Source organism: Capricornis sumatraensis, chromosome 1 (assembly GCF_032405125.1).
Source record: "Capricornis sumatraensis isolate serow.1 chromosome 1, serow.2, whole genome shotgun sequence".
NCBI classification, from domain to species: domain Eukaryota; kingdom Metazoa; phylum Chordata; class Mammalia; order Artiodactyla; family Bovidae; genus Capricornis; species Capricornis sumatraensis.
Genome location: NC_091069.1, coordinates 126,007,247 through 126,028,709, shown reverse-complemented (window position 1 = coordinate 126,028,709; position 21,463 = coordinate 126,007,247). Strand labels below are relative to the sequence as shown.

At 44.7% G+C, this 21,463-nt stretch overlaps 1 protein-coding gene across 1 annotated transcript in view; it reads left to right on the top strand.

Moving 5' to 3' along the window:
• The first annotated feature begins 7,740 nt into the window (after nucleotides 1-7,740).
• CXADR (CXADR Ig-like cell adhesion molecule) overlaps nucleotides 7,741-21,463 on the top strand; it is a 44,869-nt gene continuing 31,146 nt past the window's right edge. Inside the window, exon 1 of the mRNA XM_068970338.1 lies at nucleotides 7,741-7,892. Coding sequence (XP_068826439.1) covers nucleotides 7,850-7,892 — 43 coding nt within the window. The 5' untranslated portion in view covers nucleotides 7,741-7,849. The remainder of the gene's footprint in view (nucleotides 7,893-21,463) is intronic.

The following is a 21,463-nucleotide window of genomic DNA, read 5'->3' as shown; positions in this document are numbered from 1 at the left end:
TTGGAAATAGGCATTATTCGCTTTCCTTGACCTTCCCTGAAGTCCAAAAGGCAGATTCAAACAGTTGCCAATTAGAAAAGTGAGGGAGGGACTTCCCTGGATAGTCCAGTGGCTAAGACTCCAAGCTCCTAACACAGGGGGCATGGGGTCTAATCCCTGGTCTGGGAATTTGAACCCACATGCCATAACCAAGGAGTCTGCATGCTACAGCAGTTTTCCTGTCGACACCAGAAGACCCTATGTGCTGCAACTGAGATCCAGCCAAATAAATAAATAATCTTTGAAAGAAAGAAAAGTGAGGGAATGCAGAGACAAAGGAGGACCAATCAAGAAACAATAGTGTAGGCCTTCCCTGGTGGCTTAGTGGTACAGAATCCGCCTGCTAATGCAGGAGACATGAGTTCAACCCCTGTCTGGGAAGATTCCACATGCCTCTAAGCAACCAAGCCCTCGAGACACAACTACTGAGCCTGCATGCCCTAGAGCCTGTGCTCGATGACTAGAGAAGCCACTGCAATGAGTAGCCCTCACACTGCAATGAGGACCCAGCCTGGCCAAATAAATAAATACATAAAATTATGTGTGTGTATATATATAAATATATATATATATATATCAGTTCAGTTCAGTCACTCAGTTGTGTCCGACTCTTTGGGATCCCATGGACTGCAGCACACCAGGCTTCCCTGTCCATCACCAACTCCCAGAGCTTACTCAAACTCATGTCCATTGAGTCAGTGATGCCATCCAACCATCTCATCCTCTGTTGTCCCTTCTCCTCCCACCTTCAATCTTCCCCAGCATCAGGGTCTTTTCCAATGAGTCAGTTCTTCACATCAGGTGGCCAAAGTATTGGAGCTTCAGCTTCAGCTTCAGCATCAGTCCTTCCAATGAATATTCAGGACTGATTTCCTTTAGGATAGACTAGTTGGATCTCCTTGCAGTCCAAGGGACTCTCAAGAGTCTTCTCCAACACCACAGATCAAAAGCAATTGATGCTTTGGAGCTCAGCTTTCTTCATGGTCCAACTCTCACATTCATACATGACAACTGGAAAAACCACAGCTTTGACTAGACAGACCTTTGTTGGCAAACTAGTGTCTCTGCTTTTTAATATGCTGTCTAGGTTGGTCATAGTATTTCTTCCAAGGAGAAAGCATCTTTTAATTTCATGTCTGCAGTCACTATCTGCAGTGATTTTGGAGCCTCCCCAAAATAAAGTCTGTCACTGTTTCTACTGTTTCATCATCTATTTGCCATGAAGTGATGGGACCAGATGCCATAATCTTAGTTTCTGAATGTTGAGTTTTAAGTCAACTTTTACACTCTCCTCTTTCAGTGTTATCAAGCGGTTCTTTAGTTCTTCTTTGCTTTCTGGCATAAGGGCAGAGATACCATAGGGGCAGAGATGCCAAGAGATACCTGGAGTAACAGGCAAATTTGGCCTTGGAGTACAAAATGAAGCAGGGCAAAGAGTTTTGCCAAGGGAATGCACTGGTCATAGCAAACACCCTCTTCCAACAACACACTAGAAGACTCTACACCTGGACATCACCAGATGGTCAATCTCGAAATCAGACTGACTATATTCTTTGCAGCCAAAAATGGAGAAGCTCTATATAGTCAGCAAAAAAAAAAAAGACCAGGACCTGACTGTGGCTCAGATCATGAACTCCTTATTGCCAAATTCAGACTTAAATTGAAGAAAGTAGGGAAAACCACTAGATCATTCAGGTATGACCTAAATCAAATCCTTTACAATTCTACAGTGGAAGTAACAGATTCAAGAGATTAGATCTGATAAAGAGACTGCCTGAAGAACTATAGATGGAGGTTTGTGACTTTGTACAAGAGACAGTGATCAAGACCATCCCCAAGACAAAGAAATGCAAAAAGGCAAAATGGTTGTCTGAGGAGGCCTTAGAAATAGCTGAGAAAAGATGAGAAGCTAAAGGCAAAGGAGAAAAGGAAAGACATTCCCATCTGAATGCAGAGTTCCAAAGAAAAGCAAGGACAGATAAGAAAGTCTTCCTCAGAGATCAATGCAAAGAAATACAGGAAAACAATAGAATGGGAAAGACTAGAGATCTCTTCAAGAAAATTAGAGATACCAAGGGAACTTTCCATGCAAAGATGGGCACAATAAAGGACAGAAATGGTATGGACCTAACAGAAGCCGAAGATATGACGAGTAGGTGGCAAGAATACACAGAAGAACTATACAAAAAAGATCTTCATAACAACCATGGTGTGATCACCTACCTAGAGCTAGACATCCTGGAATGTAAAGTCAAGTGGGCCTTAGAAAGCATCACTATGAACAAAGCTAGCGGAGGTGACAGAATTCCAGTTGAGCTATTTCAAATCCTAAAAGATGATGCTGTGAAAGTGCTGCACTCAATATGCCAGCAAATCTGGAAAAGTCAGCAGTGGCCAAAGGACTAGAAAAGGTCAGTGCCTTTCTCTGGCAATGCCAAAGAATGCTCAAACTACCACACACTTGCACTCATCTCACACTCTAGTAAAGTAATGCTCAAAATTCTCCAAGCCAGGCTTCAGCAATACATGAACCGTGAACTTCCAGATGTTCAAGCTGGTTTTAGAAAAGTCAGAGGAACCAGAGATCAAATTGCCAACATCCGCTGGATCATGGATAAAGCACAAGAGTTCTAGAAAAACATCTATTTCTGCTTTATTGACTATGCCAAAGCCTTTGACTGTGTGGATCACAACAAACTGTGAGAAATTCTTAAAGAGATGGGCATACCACACCACCTAACCTGCCTCCTGAGAAATCTATATGCAGGTCAAGAAGCAACAGTTAGAACTGATGAACAACAGACTGGTTTCAAATTGGGAAAGGAGTATGTCAAGGCTGTATATATTGTCACTCTGCTAATTTAACTTATATGCATCATCCAAAATGCCAGGCTGGATGAAGCGTATGCTGGAATCAAGATTGCCGGGAGAAATATACATATGAAACAATAGTGCAGCCACGGGGCAGGGTCCTGGGGCCTCCTCAAAGGATATATATAACAATATCTTTGAGTTCTTCTTCAGGATAAGGTGTCCATGCAGGTGGAGGATGGTAACAAGTCTGAGAACAAGATTTCTAGATTATCAACCTGTTACTGTTGTTAAGTCACTAAGTTGTGTCCGACTCTTTTCAACCCCAAGGACTGTAGTCCACCAGGCTCCGCTGTCCATGCAAGTCTCCAAGCGAGAATACTGCAGTGGGTTGCCATTTCCTTCTCCAGGGATCTTCCCGATCCAGGGATCGAATCTGGGTCTCCATCACTGCAGGCTGATTCTTTACTGTCTAAGCCACCAGGGAAGCCCAACAAAGACTCATCTCCTCCCCAAATGACTAACTACAGTTAGCTTCCTTTTTCTCCCTTTAAAAGTTTTCTTGGTTGAGCAGAATCTTGGGAGTTGGATACAAGTCTCCCTTCTCCCCAGGTTGCTGGTCTCCTGAATAAAGCAACCTTTCCTTTCCAGCCAACACTTGTCTGTGAGTGCTGGGTCCCTTACTAAGAAAGGGCAATTCATTTAACAGCTGTGAGTTATCTGTAAGCTTGGTTTGCAGATACCAAACAATCCATAATTTGCACATTCCAGAACTAATGAGATTATCTCACTGCCCATTCTAGGAACATAATTTCCAAGCAGACAGTAACAACAAAGGTTTTTAAGGTGTCAGATTATTTAATAAGTTTCAGATTATTGCATAATTTCAGCTACTGTTTATATGAAATAATGCACTAGTAAACCAAAGTCTAAAGAGGACTTCAAATAATTTTTTTTCCTTTTTCCCCAGTTTTAATGTAATTTCTAAAAGAAAAATACTTCACTAAATAGGATAAACGGCTCATTTTAAAGTTATTTAATTCTTAGATATACTCAAGTGTGTATGCTCAGTTGTGTCTGATTCTTTGTGGCCCCATGGACTATAGCTTGCCAGGCTCCTCTGTCCATGGAATTTTCCAGGCAAGAATACAGGAGTGGGAAGCCATTCCCCAATCCAGGGTATCTTCCTGACCCAGGGATCAAACCCTCATCTCTCTCTTACATCTCCTGCATTAGAAGGTGGGTTCTTCACCATGAATGCCACCTGGGAAGCCCTCTTTACCAGTGCTACCTGGTAAGCCCTTTAGAGAAGATTCATTTGGAAAAATCTATATTTAGTGAAATTTAGTGAAATTTACCTTTTAGAAGTACACTCTAAAAGCTATATTAAGACATAATGATTTGTGAGTTACTGTATGGATATTTACATACTCTATTAATATAGTCAATGTATTAATATATGAATCAATTCAACAAATCCTGGGCAACCTACTGTGGGCTATGCTCCCCAGAGTAAAAAAGATGAGTAATTTGGCCTTCTAGAAATATTCGAGAAAGAGAAGTGATTGATAGGAATGAAAATGCCTACCACAGAAGGAGGCAAAAAGCAAGAACTGTATGACAAAGTATCAGAATAAAAGAGATTAAGATAAAAATAATTTGGGGTAATTTCTAAAGATTTCCTTTAGTAAGTGACTGAGATGACCCCGGAGGGTGCATTTGATTTCTATGGAAGGAGACACTCAAGATATTAGCAGCAACTTTATAACAAATGTGTGCTGCTTGGAAGTGATTCACTAGAAGGGTCCTCATAAACAGTCTGAAACTTTAATACGTCCCTGGTGGCTCAAATGATAAAGAATCTGCCTGCAATGTAGGAGACCCAGCTTCCATCCCTGGGGCTGCCCAGTTGGCTTCCTCCATCCAGGTGGTGATAGTAGTAAAGAACCTGTCTGCCAATGCAGGAGACATAAGAGAGGTGAGTTCGAACCCTGGGTCAGGAAGATCCCCTGGGGGAGCGCATTGTAACCCACTACAGAATTCTTGCCTGGAGAATCCCATGGACAGAGGAGACTGACGGTCTATAGTCCATGGGGTTGCAAAGAGTCAGACATGAGGGATTAACAGGTCACAATTTTTTCTCATTTCATAAAGTATAATGCGAAGTGAAGTGCCAGTTGCTGGCGTGGGTTGCTGTTTCCTTCTCCAGCAGATCTAGCCATCCCAGGGATGGAACCGGGGCCTCCCATATTGCAGGCAGATTCTTTACCTTCTGTGCCACCAGGGTGCATGCTAAAGTATAATTTGGTGCATAAAAATTCAACTTCCAAACATTTTATACCGTACTTTCAACTATGGGCTTCCCTAGTGGGTCAGTGGTAAAGATTCCTGCGATGTAGGAGACAAGGGTTCAATCCCTAGGTCAGGACGATCCCCTGGAGAAGGAAACGGCAACCCACTCCAGTCTTTTTACCTGGGAAATGCCATGGACAGAGGGGCCTGGCAGGCTACAGTTCATGAGGTCGCAAGAGTGGGAAACGACTTAGAGACTAACCCATTACCATCACCTTCAGTTATACCCAGTAGAATTCTTGTTTCCTCAACTAACAGGAAGTCCTTAGCAGTTACTCTGAACTCTTCTTAAATCAGCCAAGATTCCACTGGAGACAAGTTAAGCCAGGATTGCCGGACTTGGTGTTCAGGTATTTGTATTTTATAAAAGTTCTCCAATAATTTTAATGTGCAGCCAGGGTTGCAAACCACCTACCTAAATTGCAGGGGGGCAAGCTTGGCCTTCCTGATAACTGTTTCACTTTCTTTGGTGGTTTGATAAATATCAAGACTTTCCCATCACTTCTTACTAGCTTCCACTTTGGCGAGCACTTACTATGTATCATGCAACATGCCAAGCATTCTTTCGTGAATTATCTCATTTAATTTTCATAGCTACCTGTGAAAGTGTTAGTCACTCTGTGGCGTCTGACTCTTTATGACCCCATGGACTGTAGCCCACCATGCTCCTCTGTCCATGGAATTCTCCAGGCAAGAACACTGGAGTGGGTTGCCATTCCCTTCTCCAGGGGAATCTTCCAGATCCAGGGATTGAACCTGGGTCTCCCAACTTGCAGGCAGATTCTTTACCAACCCAGCCACCAGGAAAGGCTCCATGAGGTAGGTGCTATTTCCAAGTTACTTGCCCAGTTATTGCCCCATTCTGGAGAACTCACCCAGTGCTTTTCTCCTCTAATTCATTCCTGATAAGGAACTCCTGGGAACACCAAAGTCTCTCAGTAGTTTACCGTCAGAGATAGTAAAACTCTGTCTGCAGTGCAGAAGCCTCAGGTTCGATCCCTGGGGTGGGAAGATCCCCTGGAGAAGAGAATGGCAATCCACTCCAATATACTTTCCTGGAGAATTCCCCGGACCGAGAAGCCATGGTGGCTACAGTCTATGGGATCACACAGTCAGACACGACTGAGTGACTAACATTTTCACTTTCAGTTATAAATAAACATTATCTGCAAAGACCAACCAAGGAGAAGTAGCAAAATGACAGAAGAACAAGTATGGCCAGCCCCTGGAGGCAGAAGCGACATCGCAGGGCTGACAGGGAGAGTCTGGAGATTCAAGATCTCATTCCCAGGTCTCCCGATCACCACCCTCTTCCCCACCCCCAAGCCTTTAGCTGTTCCTACTTATCCCCACTTTTCAAACTCATTGATCCTTGGCCAATCTCAGGGCTGGAATAACCTTCAAACACGAGGGAGGAAACCCAATCTGGGTATTTCCCAAATTAGCTCCATCATTATTGAAGACTCGGAAAAGCCTCTAGCCTTCTAGTACAACAGCCCAAAGGACCCTACCTTATGGGAGCAAATGCCCAGGGGCTGCCCAGTTGGCTTCCTCCTTCGAGGTGGTGCTAGTGGCAAAGCTTCCCTGGTGGCTCAGACTGTAAAGAGTCTGCCTGCGGTGCGGGAGACAGGGGTTCGATCCCTGTGTCGGGAAGATCCCCTGGAGAAGGAAATGGCAACTCAGTCCAGTATTCTCGCCTGGAAAATCCCATGGATGGAGGAGCCTGGTGGGCTACAGTCCACAGGGTCGCAAAGAGTTGGACACAACGGAGCGACTTCACTCCACTAGTGGTAAAGAACCCGCCTGCCAACGCAGGAAACGTAGGAGAGGCAGGTTCGACCCCTGGGTGGGGAAGATCCCCTGGGGGTGGGCATGGCGACCCACTCCAGAATTCTTGCCTGGAGAATCCCATGGACAGAGGAGCCTGGCGGGCTACAGTCCACAGGGTCGCAAAGAGTCGGACAGTTCAGTTCAGTTCAGTCGCTCAGTCGTGTCCGACTCTTTGCGACCCATGAACCTCAGGACGCTAAGCATACAAGCCCACTCCGGGATCCTTAGGTGGGAGAGCCCGCCCCAGCAGCAAATCTCCAGAGGTAGGAGGCGTGGCTGGAGGCTCCTACCCCTTCTCCTCCGAGGGTGGGGTAAGTGCAGGCTGGACCAACTGCTTTAGCAGCCCTTTTGCGTCGGGGGTCAGGTGGGCGAGGGTTGTCTCGTACCGTGCCTTTAAGCCAGGGTACGACAGCAGTTGAAATCGTCTGGGGAGAAGAATAGCTGGTTCGACCCACGTGCACCAACCCGATTTAACTGAAGGCATGGAGGCGTGGATCCAGGCTCCGGCTTGGGGCGAGTGGCTGCTGGAGCACCTCAACTCCCGAGCTCCCCGGGGCAAGAGTGCTTTCCCGGGAGGGTTCCCCGGGCTCCGCGTTGCCATAGCAACCCCACGCACCCGACGGGGATGGCGCGGGCCGCCTGGGCTTTGCTACTACCGGAAGTGACGTATTTCACCTGCCGAGCGAGGACGGGGTGGGACCAGGCTGCGAGGTGCGGCCGCCGCCAGCCGGTCGGGAGCGCGCGAGGAGACGGGAGGCTGAGACCCCTGGGTGAGAGCCGGCTACCTGCCGTCGTCTCCCACGGCCGGGCCGCCACCATGGCGCTTCTGCTGCGCTTCGTGCTCCTGTGCGGAGTGGCGGGTGAGTCGGGGGGGCGGTTCTGTCCCTCGGGTCCTCCTCGCCTGGCCAGCCCTCGGGCGCTCGCTGCCCGCGGCCACCCGGGAACAATGAGGCGTGGGGGAGGGGGCGATCTGGGGGCGCTGCGGCCGGCGGTGGCGGTGCGCGCCGAATTGCGCCGGGGTGGTTCTGCAGCACCCGACGCGCGAGCCGCGTAGGTGGGGTCGCTGGGAGGGGAGCCAGGCGGCGACGTGGGGTGCCTGGTGGCGGGGGACGGGCAGTGTAGTGGGGGGGGGTACCGAGCCCCGGGAAGAGGGGGCGGCGGCGGTGGAGGGGCGCCCCTGGCGCGAGCGGGTGGGCGCGGCGCGTACTGGGTGCGCCTGGCGCTTCTCCCGGACTATTCTTTGCTGCCGGTGCAGGCTTTGCTTTATTTGCTCTCGCCCTTTCCCTTGTTGGCTGCTGTGCCGTGTCCGTCCAGGGTTACCCGATTTCAAAAGCCTTGGGCATCAGCGGATTTTCAGGTGTCTAGCTGCCCAAGCCAGGAGACCGAATTACAAACGCCATGATTAAATGTTACACTGAGCTTCTCAGCGCCTCTGATCGTCCAGGCTACCTCCAGGAAAGAGGCGCAGAGCGATCTATAGGCTGAGCATTCTCGGTCTCTGGGAAAAGGCGAGCTCGAGCTGTACAACTAGACGGTAACTCGGAGAAGTAAACCGTGGAAAATCGAAAGTAGGTTCCAGAAAAAAAAAAAATGCAGTATTGATTTCGGCAGTCGCCGGGCCGAATGCAAAGGAGAAATTAGTAACCTTGAGTTTATAATGTTTTGATTCATGTTGATGATAAGATAGGATGACTTGTACGGGGTAATTCCGAAAGGATCCGCCAAGTACATGTTCCACTGAGCCTTTATCAAGGGAGGGGAAAAAGGCTTTTAAAATAGTGTGGACAAAAGACGTGCTCATTTGATAGTTTTAAAAAACGGGTTTGTTTCCATGTCCGGGCTTTAGCCTACTGATCTTGTTATGTCAAAGTAAGCATTTGTCGCATTGTTGAGCCAAAAGATTTCAGTAAACCACTCACAACAAAACATCCATCGGTGGGACCCTAGGACGCACACTTTGTGTAGCCCCGGAAGGATAATTTTAAGCATTCTGAAGCTGGATGGAGTGGCCCGTTGTGTTGGGATGGCTCTCTACTTCCTGTTGAAACGTTAATTCCATTGTTGGATGCCACAGCTGTGAGCATTACTCATGGGATCAACATTCTATTAACAAGTCTAATTTTCGATCTGAGTCTGTGTAGCATTACCTCCACCTTTTTAATGCTTGTCATTTCGACATGGCTGAAATATCCAAAGTAAAGCTTCCGGAAAAGATGAACGATCAGTAACCATTTTAGGCGATAGGTTTTCACCTTGTTTTGGTCTAGGACTAAACTGAAGAAGTTGAGAACATTGTGATCTCTGTGGAAAAAAAAGGAGAAAAATGTTTTAGGCTACATCTAAAGCAGAGAAGTGGAGGAATATAAACTTTATAGAGGATTCTCCCTCCCCTCTCCCCAACCATATCAGGATAATTTCATATTTTCTGGATGCCTCACCTTGGTAGGCACAATCTAAACCCAGGATATTTTGATAGGTATAGAGTCCTGCTGCTTGTAATCTACACACTATGGTACAGTGTACATCTCTTTAAAGGACTATTGTCTTCAACTAAACTAGTTTTACTTCAGTTTTCCTGCTTAAGCAGCAACTCAAAAACTGTAATTGATATATGGCTTTGAGTATTTCTTCAGATACTTCTTGACACTTGAGAACTTTACTGCCATGAACTCAGTTTGAGTGGTAACACATTTGGAATCTGTTTTACAGTTGGCAGCATAAGGTGGAGGCTGTCATTAAAAATGAGCCATTAGTAGATCGTCCTCTAGCGCTGTCTCTGTGTGGGTTGCAGAGTTTTTTGCTGTACTCTGGTTGCTGGTGGGACACTTTTCATTGCCTTCCGAGTAGCAAGCCGTGCCGCTAGTAGTTGCAGTAGTAATAGAGTAGTAGCAGTAATAGTAAAAGTAAGGCTTGATCTTGCAGTTATTAAATGCCAGGCACTGTTGTAAGGGCTTTACATACACTTATTTAATGTACCTTGCAGCCCTGGAGGATATGTATTGTAATGATCCCAGCTGCACAAATGGAGAAACTGAGGCACGACGTGGTTGTATAACTTTACTTGAAGCCAAGATCATAAATTTCCTCCTGAATCCCTGCTTTTATCACTGTGCTATCACTTTGCTTTTTGATTACCTCTGATCGTCACCCTAAATTAATGTCGCCGGTTATCTGTCATTTATTAAGAACTTGCTGTTGGTTTGACCACATGCCAGGTACTGAAGCCTTTTATTAGTAGCCTTTTATTAATAATTTTATAATCTTAGTCGAATATTTTCTGACACGAGGATCCAGGGCTTGGACTGGTGTTGCAAGCTTATATGGCGCATGACCCAGCAGCATTGTTGTCTCCTAGGGATGGCAGTGTTAAACATTTGAGGTGCTGCTGCTTTTCACAGTATCAGTCTGAGTGAGAATAAAGCACTGGCCAATGAGTCTGGTCTCCAGACTACTTGTTAGCCATTCAGTGACAACAGGACCCTGTTCTCTGTGAGCCTCAGTTGGTTTATGTGTCAAGAATACTTTTTGCTTTGCTTTACCAGGAGTATTTTCCTTTACTTAAAAAAAAAAAAAAAGATTATCAGATGTGAACTTTATCCCCTCTATATGCCTGTCTCTTAGGTACATCCCTGTATTTATACCACAAAAGTCCCCATTATACCTGGGCAACAGTTGCTTTTCCTCCAAGGCAGGCCACCCAGCATTGGCTCCTTACCGTATCTGTTGTGGGGTTTCCATAAAATTACCCAATATATCTCACTGCACTGGGTCTTGGGCCTTATCTGTGTTGCTGTTCACTGTTACAGTCCCAGTGTTAGCTTGTGGTGCCTAGCAGATAGCAAGCGTTCAGCAAATGTTGAACCACCAGACGTTTTCAGCCTCTTTGCCACTAGGCTTAAGGATATGATACAGCTGTCATCAGTTACATCTCTCATTCTCTCCTGGTTTCACCCCCCTACTTCAGTTGTCAAAGTTATCAATAACCGCATGCCAAATCCATCCATTTCTTTGGAGCTCCATGACACCTGTTTTGGCTCCTTCCTTCCCACTCTGTTCTCCTGCCCTTCTCTGCCTTCTTCACTGTGTCCCTTAAATGTCAGCTACCCCCATGACTTGACCCGTAGCCATCTTCTCAGTCTCCATCTGAAACCTGGATGACTTAATCTATCCATCACTGCATTCTCAAAATAGTCGCTAGGGACTTTAAAATGTTGCCGGCTCACCTCTCCTTTGATTTCTGGGCCACTGTTTCCAACTGCCTTCAACATTCAGCCTTCCACTTTGCATGCGCTTGAGTACCTGAGACTCTGCAGGTCCTCAGCTGAACTTAGCATTAGTTAGCTGATTGAATGGTCCAGTCATTCAAATATTTATGGCCTGCTGCATACTGTGGTTGTGCTGGATATCCCGACAATTGTACAGGATTTTGCAAGATGCGCAAGATTTGATGGCGTATTCCCAGCAGATAGAGATCTGGAAGGAAACTCAACTTGCCTTGGGAGCTGAGACATTCAGGGCATATAAGGTATCTAACTAGCCCTTCTTTTGATGTTCAGCTGAGTCAGAGGGACGTGTGGGGTGGAGCTTAAAGTTTTGCACACTAACAGGTTCCCCGTGATGTCATTGATGACTGCACTTTGGGCAAAGGCCTGGAGACTGTGTGGAGCGCTTAGGGGAGGATCGCTGTCTGTCAAGTAAAGTGTTGTCTTGCCCCCTGCTGCCCAGGGGTGGCACTAAGAAGCTCATGGAGGTGTTAAAGAAGAGAGCCTGTACACTGAGAGTGATTCTCTTGAAGAGTGTAGAGCTCCATGGTAGATCTGGAGGCAGGGAGAACCATAGCTCCAAGGCAGGAATCCATCTAGGATAACCTGGACATGTGCAGTCCCTGGAAATACAGCAGGAGTGATACTGGGCCCCCTCTTTCATCTGAAAAGTTGTTCTGAGGGCGGTGCAGTGGAGCCCAACCAGTATCTGGTTGAATGAGTGGGCAAGAAAAAGCTGGAGGGAAGGAGTAAGGCTTCTGGCTTGAGTGAGTGGTGATGTCACTAATCTACAGGGAATCAAGAAAAAAGAGGCAAATCTTAGATGACTGAGCTTTGGACCAGTCGTATTTGCGGTGGATGCCTGAGGGGAATGGAGGTGAAAGAAATCCAGTGGGAAGATTCCAACAAAGGACTGGATCTCAGGAGAGCAGCGGAGATGGGTGGTACAGAATTGAGAATCACTGCTGATAGTTTGGCATCTATGTCAGGTTAACCAGGAAAAGCAGGTAGGACTCGAAGAGAAGGTGAAACGAAAAGCTGTGGAACATCAGCGTCTTACTAGATGGCGGGAAGTGAGGAGCTGGGGACAGTAAGGAGTGATGGGAATGTCAGAGAACTAGAGGATGAGGGGGTCCCAGAAAGTGATGAAGACATGAGACCAGTGGGTCTTACTTTAGGAAATTGTTGAGAACATCTGGGAAGTTACTGATTCCAGAGAGAGGACAGTTCCTATACTGAGAATAAGGCTAGATTTTAGTGCATTGAGGAGTGGACATCAGGTAAGTAGAGAATGTACTTAGAGATGTACTCTTCACTTGCCATTGGTTTGATAGTATGTGTTGCTGGGACTTCGCTGGTGGTCCAGTGGTTAAGACTCCATGCTTCTATTGCCGAGTAGCAAGGGTTTGATCCCTGGTTGGGGAGCTAACATCCCGTATGCGTGTGTGCATGCTCAGTCATGTCCGACGCTTTGTGACCTCATGGACTGTAGCCCGCCAGGCTCCTCTGTCCATGGGCATTCTCCAGGCAAGAACACTGGAGTGGGTTGCCATTTCTTCCTTCAGGGGATCTTCCCAACCCAGGGATCAAACCAGCGTCTCCTGCATTGGCAGGCAGATTCTTTTACCACTGAACCACCTGGGAAGCCCTTTTAAGATCCCACATGCCCAAAAGACAAACACAAAAAAGTAAAAACAAACGAACAACAAAAAAAAAGTGCATGTTGCACATGTGCCCTTAATTTCAGGGGACAGTAGCAGACTCCATGGGAGAATGTAGAAACCCGAAGATAAGAGCTCTAACTTGTAAGTGTATGTTTAATAAAGTATGTGTTTATACACACACACATACACTTTCTCATGTTCTTTTCCATTCTAGGTTATTACAGGGTACTGAACATAGTTCCTTGTTCCATACAGTAGGTGTTCTTTGTTTATTTAGAACTCTCACTTCCAACCACCCCCACTTGGAATCTTGTTCACATGATTATTCTTCCTTGAAACAGTGTATTCCTCTTTACACTCACTTCAGGACTCTGAACCCTTTGGCTTCCCATCTCATTTGTCTCTTATGTAGGGATTCCCATCAACTTTAAGGAAGCTTGAATATCCTTCCTGACATGCCCTCAACCCTTATATCCGTTATATCCCTCCTTAAGCACTCCCCTGTCTCTCTTTTCTCCACCAGATCTCTTGAAGGAGTTTGCTGCTTTTGCTGACTCCAGTGACTTCCTTCAGGTTCATTCCCATAGAATCTCATTTTCAGCCCCCTCCTGTGAAGCTGCAGCGGCCGCCGTGGCTGCATCGCACAGTGGACATGTCGCACTGTCACCCTCTTAAAGCGAGAATGGCTCTGTTGACTAAGCTCTTTTCCCCTTGAGTCGTCCCTCGTCGTCCTTAGTGGATCCACTCTCCTCCCTCTGCCTAAATGTCCGTTTCTGGCTTCGGTGACCGTTTCTGTCCCTACAGCCTCCAGCTGGTCTCTGGTCTCACTCACCCGAAGCTTTGCCCATAATGTCAAACCACTCGCTCAACACCGCTGCTTACACTTTGCACGGGCACCACCAATCAGTCGAACCTGTCTCCACACCACTGTTCTCTCCCACATTAAATGGCATTTTCAGCCATCAGACTCCCCAGGCAGAAATCTAGGCACCTTACTTGACTTTTCCTATTCTCTCCTCAACTTACACCCATGTTTCTAGGTCACTTGTATCCTTCCAGCCACCACTCATAGTTCAAAGAGTACTGCCATCTCTTAAGATGGTTGAAATAGCTTTCTAAGTGGTTTCTCATTGAGTGAATAAATGGGGAAAGATGGACCAGGCAGGAATTTCTGCTTGTTGGCTTCAGAAGAGACCTGGAGCAGGGGCAAGAGCATTTGAAGATCAAGAATAGGTAGATCATTTGAAGAGGTGAGCAGGGCTGGGCCCAGTGTCCTGCACAGGCTTGCTTTGTGTGCCAGTTCTGCCACGTGTGCAGTGTTGGGGTGAATTTGTATTACTCCTCCAGTCTCATCATAATCCTCTGCTTGCAGCCTGTTCTCCTCCTCCCTTCAGTTCCTCCTTTCCTCTATCATACTCAAGTGTAAGTAATTAAGTAAAGGCAAGAATTGAGACTGGTAGCTTTTGTTTTTTTCAAACTTTTTATATTGTATTGGGGTGTAGTCAGTTAGCAACCTTGTGGTAGTTTCAGGTGAACAGCGAAGGGGCTCAGCCATACGTGTACATGTATCCATTCTCCCCCAAACCCCCTCCCATCCAGGCTGGCATGGAGCTTGGAGTAGAGTTCCATCTGCTGTACAGTGGGTCCTTATTGGCAATCCATTTTGAATATAGCAGTGTGGACAGACCTTCCTGAACTCCCTAAGTATTCCTTTACCCTGCTTCATTTGGTGGCCAGCAAGTGAAGGATGTGAACTTTAATTTGATAATTATTAAAGTAGTTAACAGGCTTCCCTGGTGGCTCAGACGGTAAAGAATCTGCCTGCAATGCCAGAGACCGAAATTCAGTCCCTGGGTTGGGAGGATTCCTCGGAGGAGGGCAGGGCAACCTACTCCAGTATTCTTGCCTGGAGAATCCCCATGGACAGAGGAGCCTGGCGGGCTAAAGTCCATGGGGTCACAAAGAGTCAGACACGACTGAGCGACTAAGCACACAGCACAAAGTAGTTAATTATTTTGGTAGCCTGAAAAATAATTAAAAGTCAACGAAAATGAGCTTATGGCTTTATCTTACTGTCTTTCATCCACCTTGCTTTTTAAATGATTTATTAAAATATTCATTTGTTGATTTATTTTGGCTTTGCCGGGTCTCATTTGTGTCTCCAGAGCTCTTCATTGTGGCATGCACACTGATCAAGTTCCCCAGCCAGGGATCAAACCCAGGCCCCCTGCATTGGGAGCACAGAGTCCTACCCACTGGACCACCACAGAAGTACCTTGCATTTCTAAAGAAAATAATGTTGTAGAATAATTGTTAGATTGATTTTGAAATTAGATTGTTAAGAGTGTGATGCTAAGTGGAAGTAAAGAGCAGTCACCTTCTCTAGCTCTGGCTCCTTTTTCTTCTACCTAATTTCTTCAGTGGGGCTGAAATTACAAATGGCAGAGAGTGAGAGGGTGGGGCACTCATCCTGGCACAGTGATCTGTGCAGGCAGGACACTGGTAGTTCCTGGTTTGGGGATCTCTTGGGAGCCTGTTATCAGTGTTCTTTGTAGTGTGTTCAGTATGTTGACTCCATTGCTGTCTCCACACGGAAGAACATGGGCAGGAAGTTGAACATGTTTCTGCATTGAGCGGCAAGATGGTGACTTAAAGGGACATTTTATCTCTTTAGTCCTTTTCCACTGGTTGTAGGCTTTCCTTCCCCTCATGGACTCACCCTTTCTGGTTTCTAATAATGAGTTAGCCAGTTGAAGTTTAAGCCTTAAAGGCCTTTGCTTGACTCAGCAGTATTTGCAGTTCATTTTAATTGGCAGGATTCCGGGAGAAGAAAAATGATTGCCTGCTCTGTTGAACAAGAGGAGGTAGGATAAGGGACAGTAACAGCCTATTTTTAGGGTGGGTGTGAGATCGGGGACATAGTTCAGTTTGTCCTGTGATAGTTGGTGAGAAAAAGGATTAATAGTCACATTAACCCGTGTTTACATACTGAGACAATGCACTTTTCTTTAGAGACTATTAAATCACTTCCATTCTTTCAAAGGTACTTTACAGATTCGAGTGGGAATAACTTTGTTTCATTTATTCCTAAAAAATATCAATAAAACTGTGTTTAGATTTCGGGAAGCAGCAACAGAGCTCATCACGGTTCCCTTTTCACTTCTCCACAGTATCACTGTATGTTCTATGTGAGTTTTATAGGTTTCTCCAAAGGAAGAAACACCGATAAAAATGCTCTCAAGGAATCTCAAGGAATATGCAGACGCAGTGAAATCAAATGTGCTGCACCACATCTTTGTTGAATTGTTAGAGTGACTCGAGTTGACCCTCCTCAGGCTCTCAGACTCCCCAGTGAAGAGTGCTTTGAACTCTTGAATACCAGGCGATTCCCAGGGGGGTTTTCTTTAATGAACCAGACAAAAACTTTCAAGTGTTTGTGCCCTGGATAGTTCTACAGTAAGAATTGAGAAGACTCTTTGACCTACTTGGTTGTACAACGTGAAATCTGAGACTTATAGAAGGAACTGGTGACTCGGGGCTAGAAGAGTATCTTACTGTGTTTTTAAAGACAATTTCACACGCATCTCATTTGAATCCAGTCTCCTGACAGCCTATGAGTAGAAGGGACACTGTTTTTTTGTTTTTTTTTTCCTAACAGGAATCAAGTCATAAAGCCAAGGCCTAAGTCCAATAAATTATGGCATTGGTCCAGACAGTGCCGTCCTAGTAGAAACGTAATGCAAGCCACATATGTCATTTAAAATGTTCTTGTAGTCACATTTAAAAGTGAAAAGGAAAAGGTTGAAATTAATTTAAATATAATTTTGTTTAACCCAGTATATATAAAATATTAATTCTATACGTGGTCAAACTGAACATCAATAACATTTTTTTTCATACTAAGTCTTCAAAATCTGGTCTGTATTTTTCCTGCAGCACATCTCAGTTTGCACTAGCCATATTTCATATGCTCAGTAGTCGGGTGTGGCTGTCACACTGGTTAGCACAGGTCTAGAACCTGGAGCTTTAATTCCAGTCACCTTCCACTATTATTTAGTTTCAGAACATGCTACTGATTAAAATAGCATGGGTGTGGTGTGCCATCAGAACAGCTTCCTCAGTGGGAAGTGCCTTTGGAATTGCTGTCATGAGATTTTATCTAAAATATTTGTGTCACATAATATTCCTGTTGGCAACAAATTAAATAAGTCTCACTTCATATTTAGTTTCTTCAAATCATTAGAGAATTATATAAACTGTCTTTATTTGATAGCTATATGCATTTGTATTTTAGATATAAGGCCAAAACCCAAATATAGGGGAAAAATAATATTTTTAGCTTGCCCATGAAGAAAATAAATGCATTTATGGAAATATCAAAAGTAAGGATAGAGTGGTCCCTGGTGATGGTTGCTAGGGAAATTTGAATTCATTTTGGGATATTAGAAAGGAAATCATGCCAAGATTAAGGCAGTCAAGTTAAATATACTTACAACAGGATTTTTTTTTTTTTGGTAACCTTTTCCTTACTAACTTCACGGTTTTTCATAAGATCAGTTTATTTTCTTGTTTTGCTATAGTCTCTTTGCTTTTTTATTTTCTGTGATCTCTCTAAGACACTTCACCGGAGTTTTTTGTTGTTGTTTTCGCCTTGTACTCACTTTTTCCTCTTTCATGTTAATTAAAGGAAGAAAAGAGAGCCTGAGGGTTTTTTGAGCAAGAAGGCAAAGGCAGATTTCTTAAAATGGAGCGATACATACTATTCTCTGAAGGTGATGAAAATATTCACCATGGCAACGGATCTGCTTAACCCATAATGCAAAATACCCAATTTGCATTTGTTTTGCCAGAGAATTCTGAAATTAGCATCTCTGTATTAAAGAACATGAGGAAAGTAGTATACTACATAGATTGAAAAAGGCTGACACTTAATTTTAATCAAGAAATGAAATTTGAGTTCTTTCCTTAGATGAGTCTGTGTGCCCTTGAGGAGAGGAGGAAGGAGTGGGTCGCAGTCCAGTTCCACAGATACAGTCTGTGTGCTCACATTCCTAACTCCCCCGTTTGGCTTTACATTGTAATTTGTGCTTTAACTGCTCCTGATTTATAAGTTACATATTCAGTTTCTCATACAGGACTGCAATCGCCATAGAAGAAGTTTGGGGGAATAAATAATATGTACATGTGGGTTAGGTATGGCAGTAGGTTCTTTTGGAGACAGGAGGAAGATGTCATTCCAATACTGTGGGCAAGCTTCAGTCTGGAGGAGGGTGACTGGCATTTAATCCTGAATAAAATAAATAAAACCATAAATGAGTAGATAAGTAAATGAATAAATAAAGAAAAACAGGTGCAGATTAGGGCAGATGTGCTGTGTGATGTAAAAACCATATGGTTTTCTGATTATTCTCTCAAGGATCCACTGGCTTCTCCAAACCATTTCCCCCTTCACCTTGTATGCCAGCCCTTCAGCCCACTGTTCTTACTGTCCACTTGGCTACAGTTTTTTTTTTTTAATGTACATTTTTATAAAGCATCAGAAATATAAAGGGTGGAGCCCACAGCGAGGCTTATTGGATCTTAGTTCCCTAACCAGGAGTGGCAGCAAGCTCGCCAAGTCCTAACCAGTAGACCACCAGGGAATTACCAGAACATCATGTTTTTTTAACAAAGACAAAATAAAGACAAGTTTTCTGCTTTAATTCCTTCACCTTTTAAAATTCATTTTTAAATAAACCTTTGATTTCCCTGCTGGCTCAGACAGTAAAGCATCTGCCTGCAATGTGGGAGACCCGGGTTCGATCCCTGGGTTGGGAAGATCCCCTGGAGAAGGGCAGTGGCAACCACTCCAGTATTCTTGCCTGGAAATTCCCATGGACAGAGAATCCTGGTAGGCTACAGTTCATGGGGTCGCAAAGAGTAGGATACGACTGAGCAACTTCACTTTCTCTCTTTTCTTTCGCTTGTAGAAAATCGTGCTGTGCAATGCTTAGTCACTCAGTCGTGTCCAACTCTTTGTGACCCCATGCACTATATAGCTCACCAGTCTCCTCTGTCCATGGGGCTTCTGCAGGCAAGCATATTGGAGTGGGTTGCCATGACCTTCTCCAGGGGATCTTCCCAACCCAAGGACTGAACTCAGGTCTCCCACATTGCTGGCGGATTCTTTACTGTCTGAGCCACCAGGGGGGAGCCGGAAAAGCATGCAGTTTAGAGCATTATTTACCAGTGAGAGAGCATAATCACAAAGCAGACACATCTATACAGTTATCATCCAGGTCAAGAGACAGAACAAAACCCACCATCAAAAGTCCCCTCATGTCCCCTGCAGTCATTTCCGCCCCTGTCTTCTGCTTTCTAACAGCATAGATTGGCGTTGACACTGTATACACAGAATTATACAGTGCATGCTTTTCTGCCTAAGCTTGGCTTCCTGTCACGTTGGTACAATTGCTTCTGTTGGATAGCTCTGGTTTATTCATTTGCTTTGCCATATGGCATTCTGTCATGTGACTACCACAGTTGATTTGCCCATTCTACTGTTGAAAGACATGTTTCTCCTCTGGTTTTCTGTTCTCATGAAAAATGTGGCTATGACGTTCCCAGCCACATGTTTTAGTGCACACGTTAACTATGAATGGCATTTCTGGGGTCTCGATTACACACCTGTTTAGCTTTAGGTGATGCTCCCAAACGTTTTCCAAAATTAATTGTATCAGTTGACACTCCCTTCTATAAAGATGAGACTTGCTCCAAACCATGGCCTTTCTTCATTTTGTTCTGCTGAGTGTACAGTGCCACATCGTTGTAGTTTTCTTTTTTTAATGCTTTTATTATGGCAAATTTCAAATATATATAAACTAGAAAAAAATGGTATGATGTTATGATATAAAATTAGAAAAAATATGATAAATGTTATTTATCATACCAAGAAATAGTGGGATAAATGTCTTTGCTCCTCTTCATCAGCCATCAGCTCGTCGCCGTTGGACTCATGGTACCATTCTTTAGTCTTTCCTCTCTTCTCCCATTCCTTTTCACATATTAAAGATTTGAACCAGTCTCCAAAAGCCTCTCTCAATTCAGCCACTCAGTTGTGTCTAGCTCTTTGGGACCCCGTGGACTGTAGCACACCAGGCCTCCCTGTCCATCCCCAGTTCCCAGATCTTGCTCAAACTCATGTCTGTCCGGTCAGTGATGGCATCCAACCAGCTCATCCTCCTCTCTTGTCCCCTTCTCCTCCTGCCTTCAATCTTTCCCAGCATCAGGATCTTTTCAAATGAGTCACTTCTTCCTATCAGGTGGCCAAAGTATTGGAGCTTCAGCATCAGTCCTTCCAATGAATATTCAGGACTGATTTCCTTTAGGATTGACTGGTTTGATCTCCTTGCAGTTCAGGGGACTCTCAAGCGTCTTCTCCAACACCACAGTTCAAAAGCATCAATTCTTTGGTGCTCAGCTTTCTTTATGGTCCAGTTCTCAAATCCATACATGACTACTGGAAAAACCATAGCCTTGACTATGGACCTTTATTGGCAAAGTAATGTCTCTGCTTTTTAATATGCTGTCTAGGTTTGTCATAGCTTTTCTTCCAAGGAGCAAGCATCTTTTAGTTTCATGGCTGCAGTCGCCACCTGCAGTGATTTTGGAGTCCAAGAAAATAGTCTGTAACTGTTTCCATTGTTTCCCCATCTATTTGCCATGAAGTGATGGGACTGGGTGCCATGATCTTCATTTTCTGAATGTTGAGCTTTAAGCCAACTTTTTGACTCTCCTCTTTCAGTTTCATCAAGATGCTCTTTAGTTCTTTTTCACTTTCTGCCAAAAGGGTCGTGTCATCTGCATTTCTGAGATGATTGATGTTTTTCCCAGCAATCTTGATTCCAGCTCGTGTTTCATCCAGCCCAGTGTTTCTCATAATGTACTCTGCATGTAAGTTAAATAATCAGAATGACAATATACAGCCTTGACGTACTCCTTTCCCAATTTGGAACCAGTCCGTTGTTCCATGTCTGGTTCTAACTGTTGCTTTTTGACCTACATACAGGTTTCTCAAGAGGCAGGTCAGGTGGTCTGGTATTGTCATCTCTTTAAGAATTTTCCACAGTTTGTTGTGATCCACACAGTCAAAGGCTTTAGCATAGTCAATGAAGCAGAAGTAGCTGTTTTTCTGGAATTCTCTATCCACATTTTTTTCTGCCTCTTATATTCTAGGTAAATACTCCATGTCTCTCCTTTGTTACAGTAGAAGAAATGTCCTTCCCTCAAATCTCATTTAAAATTGTCTTATCCCTTTTTTCTAGGTCTCATTGTTTCCTTCAGTCTCTGCGTGTTCCGTGTATTTAACCTCCCATTCCCCTTTCCTTCTGACTTTATAAACATGCTCTATATTTCTCACTTCAGAACCTTTCCTTGATGACATATCACAGTGCTATTTTTCTCCTACTCTTAAGAGCCACGTTCCTCAAAATAGCAGTCATTTCTGTCTCTGCTCACATACTCAAC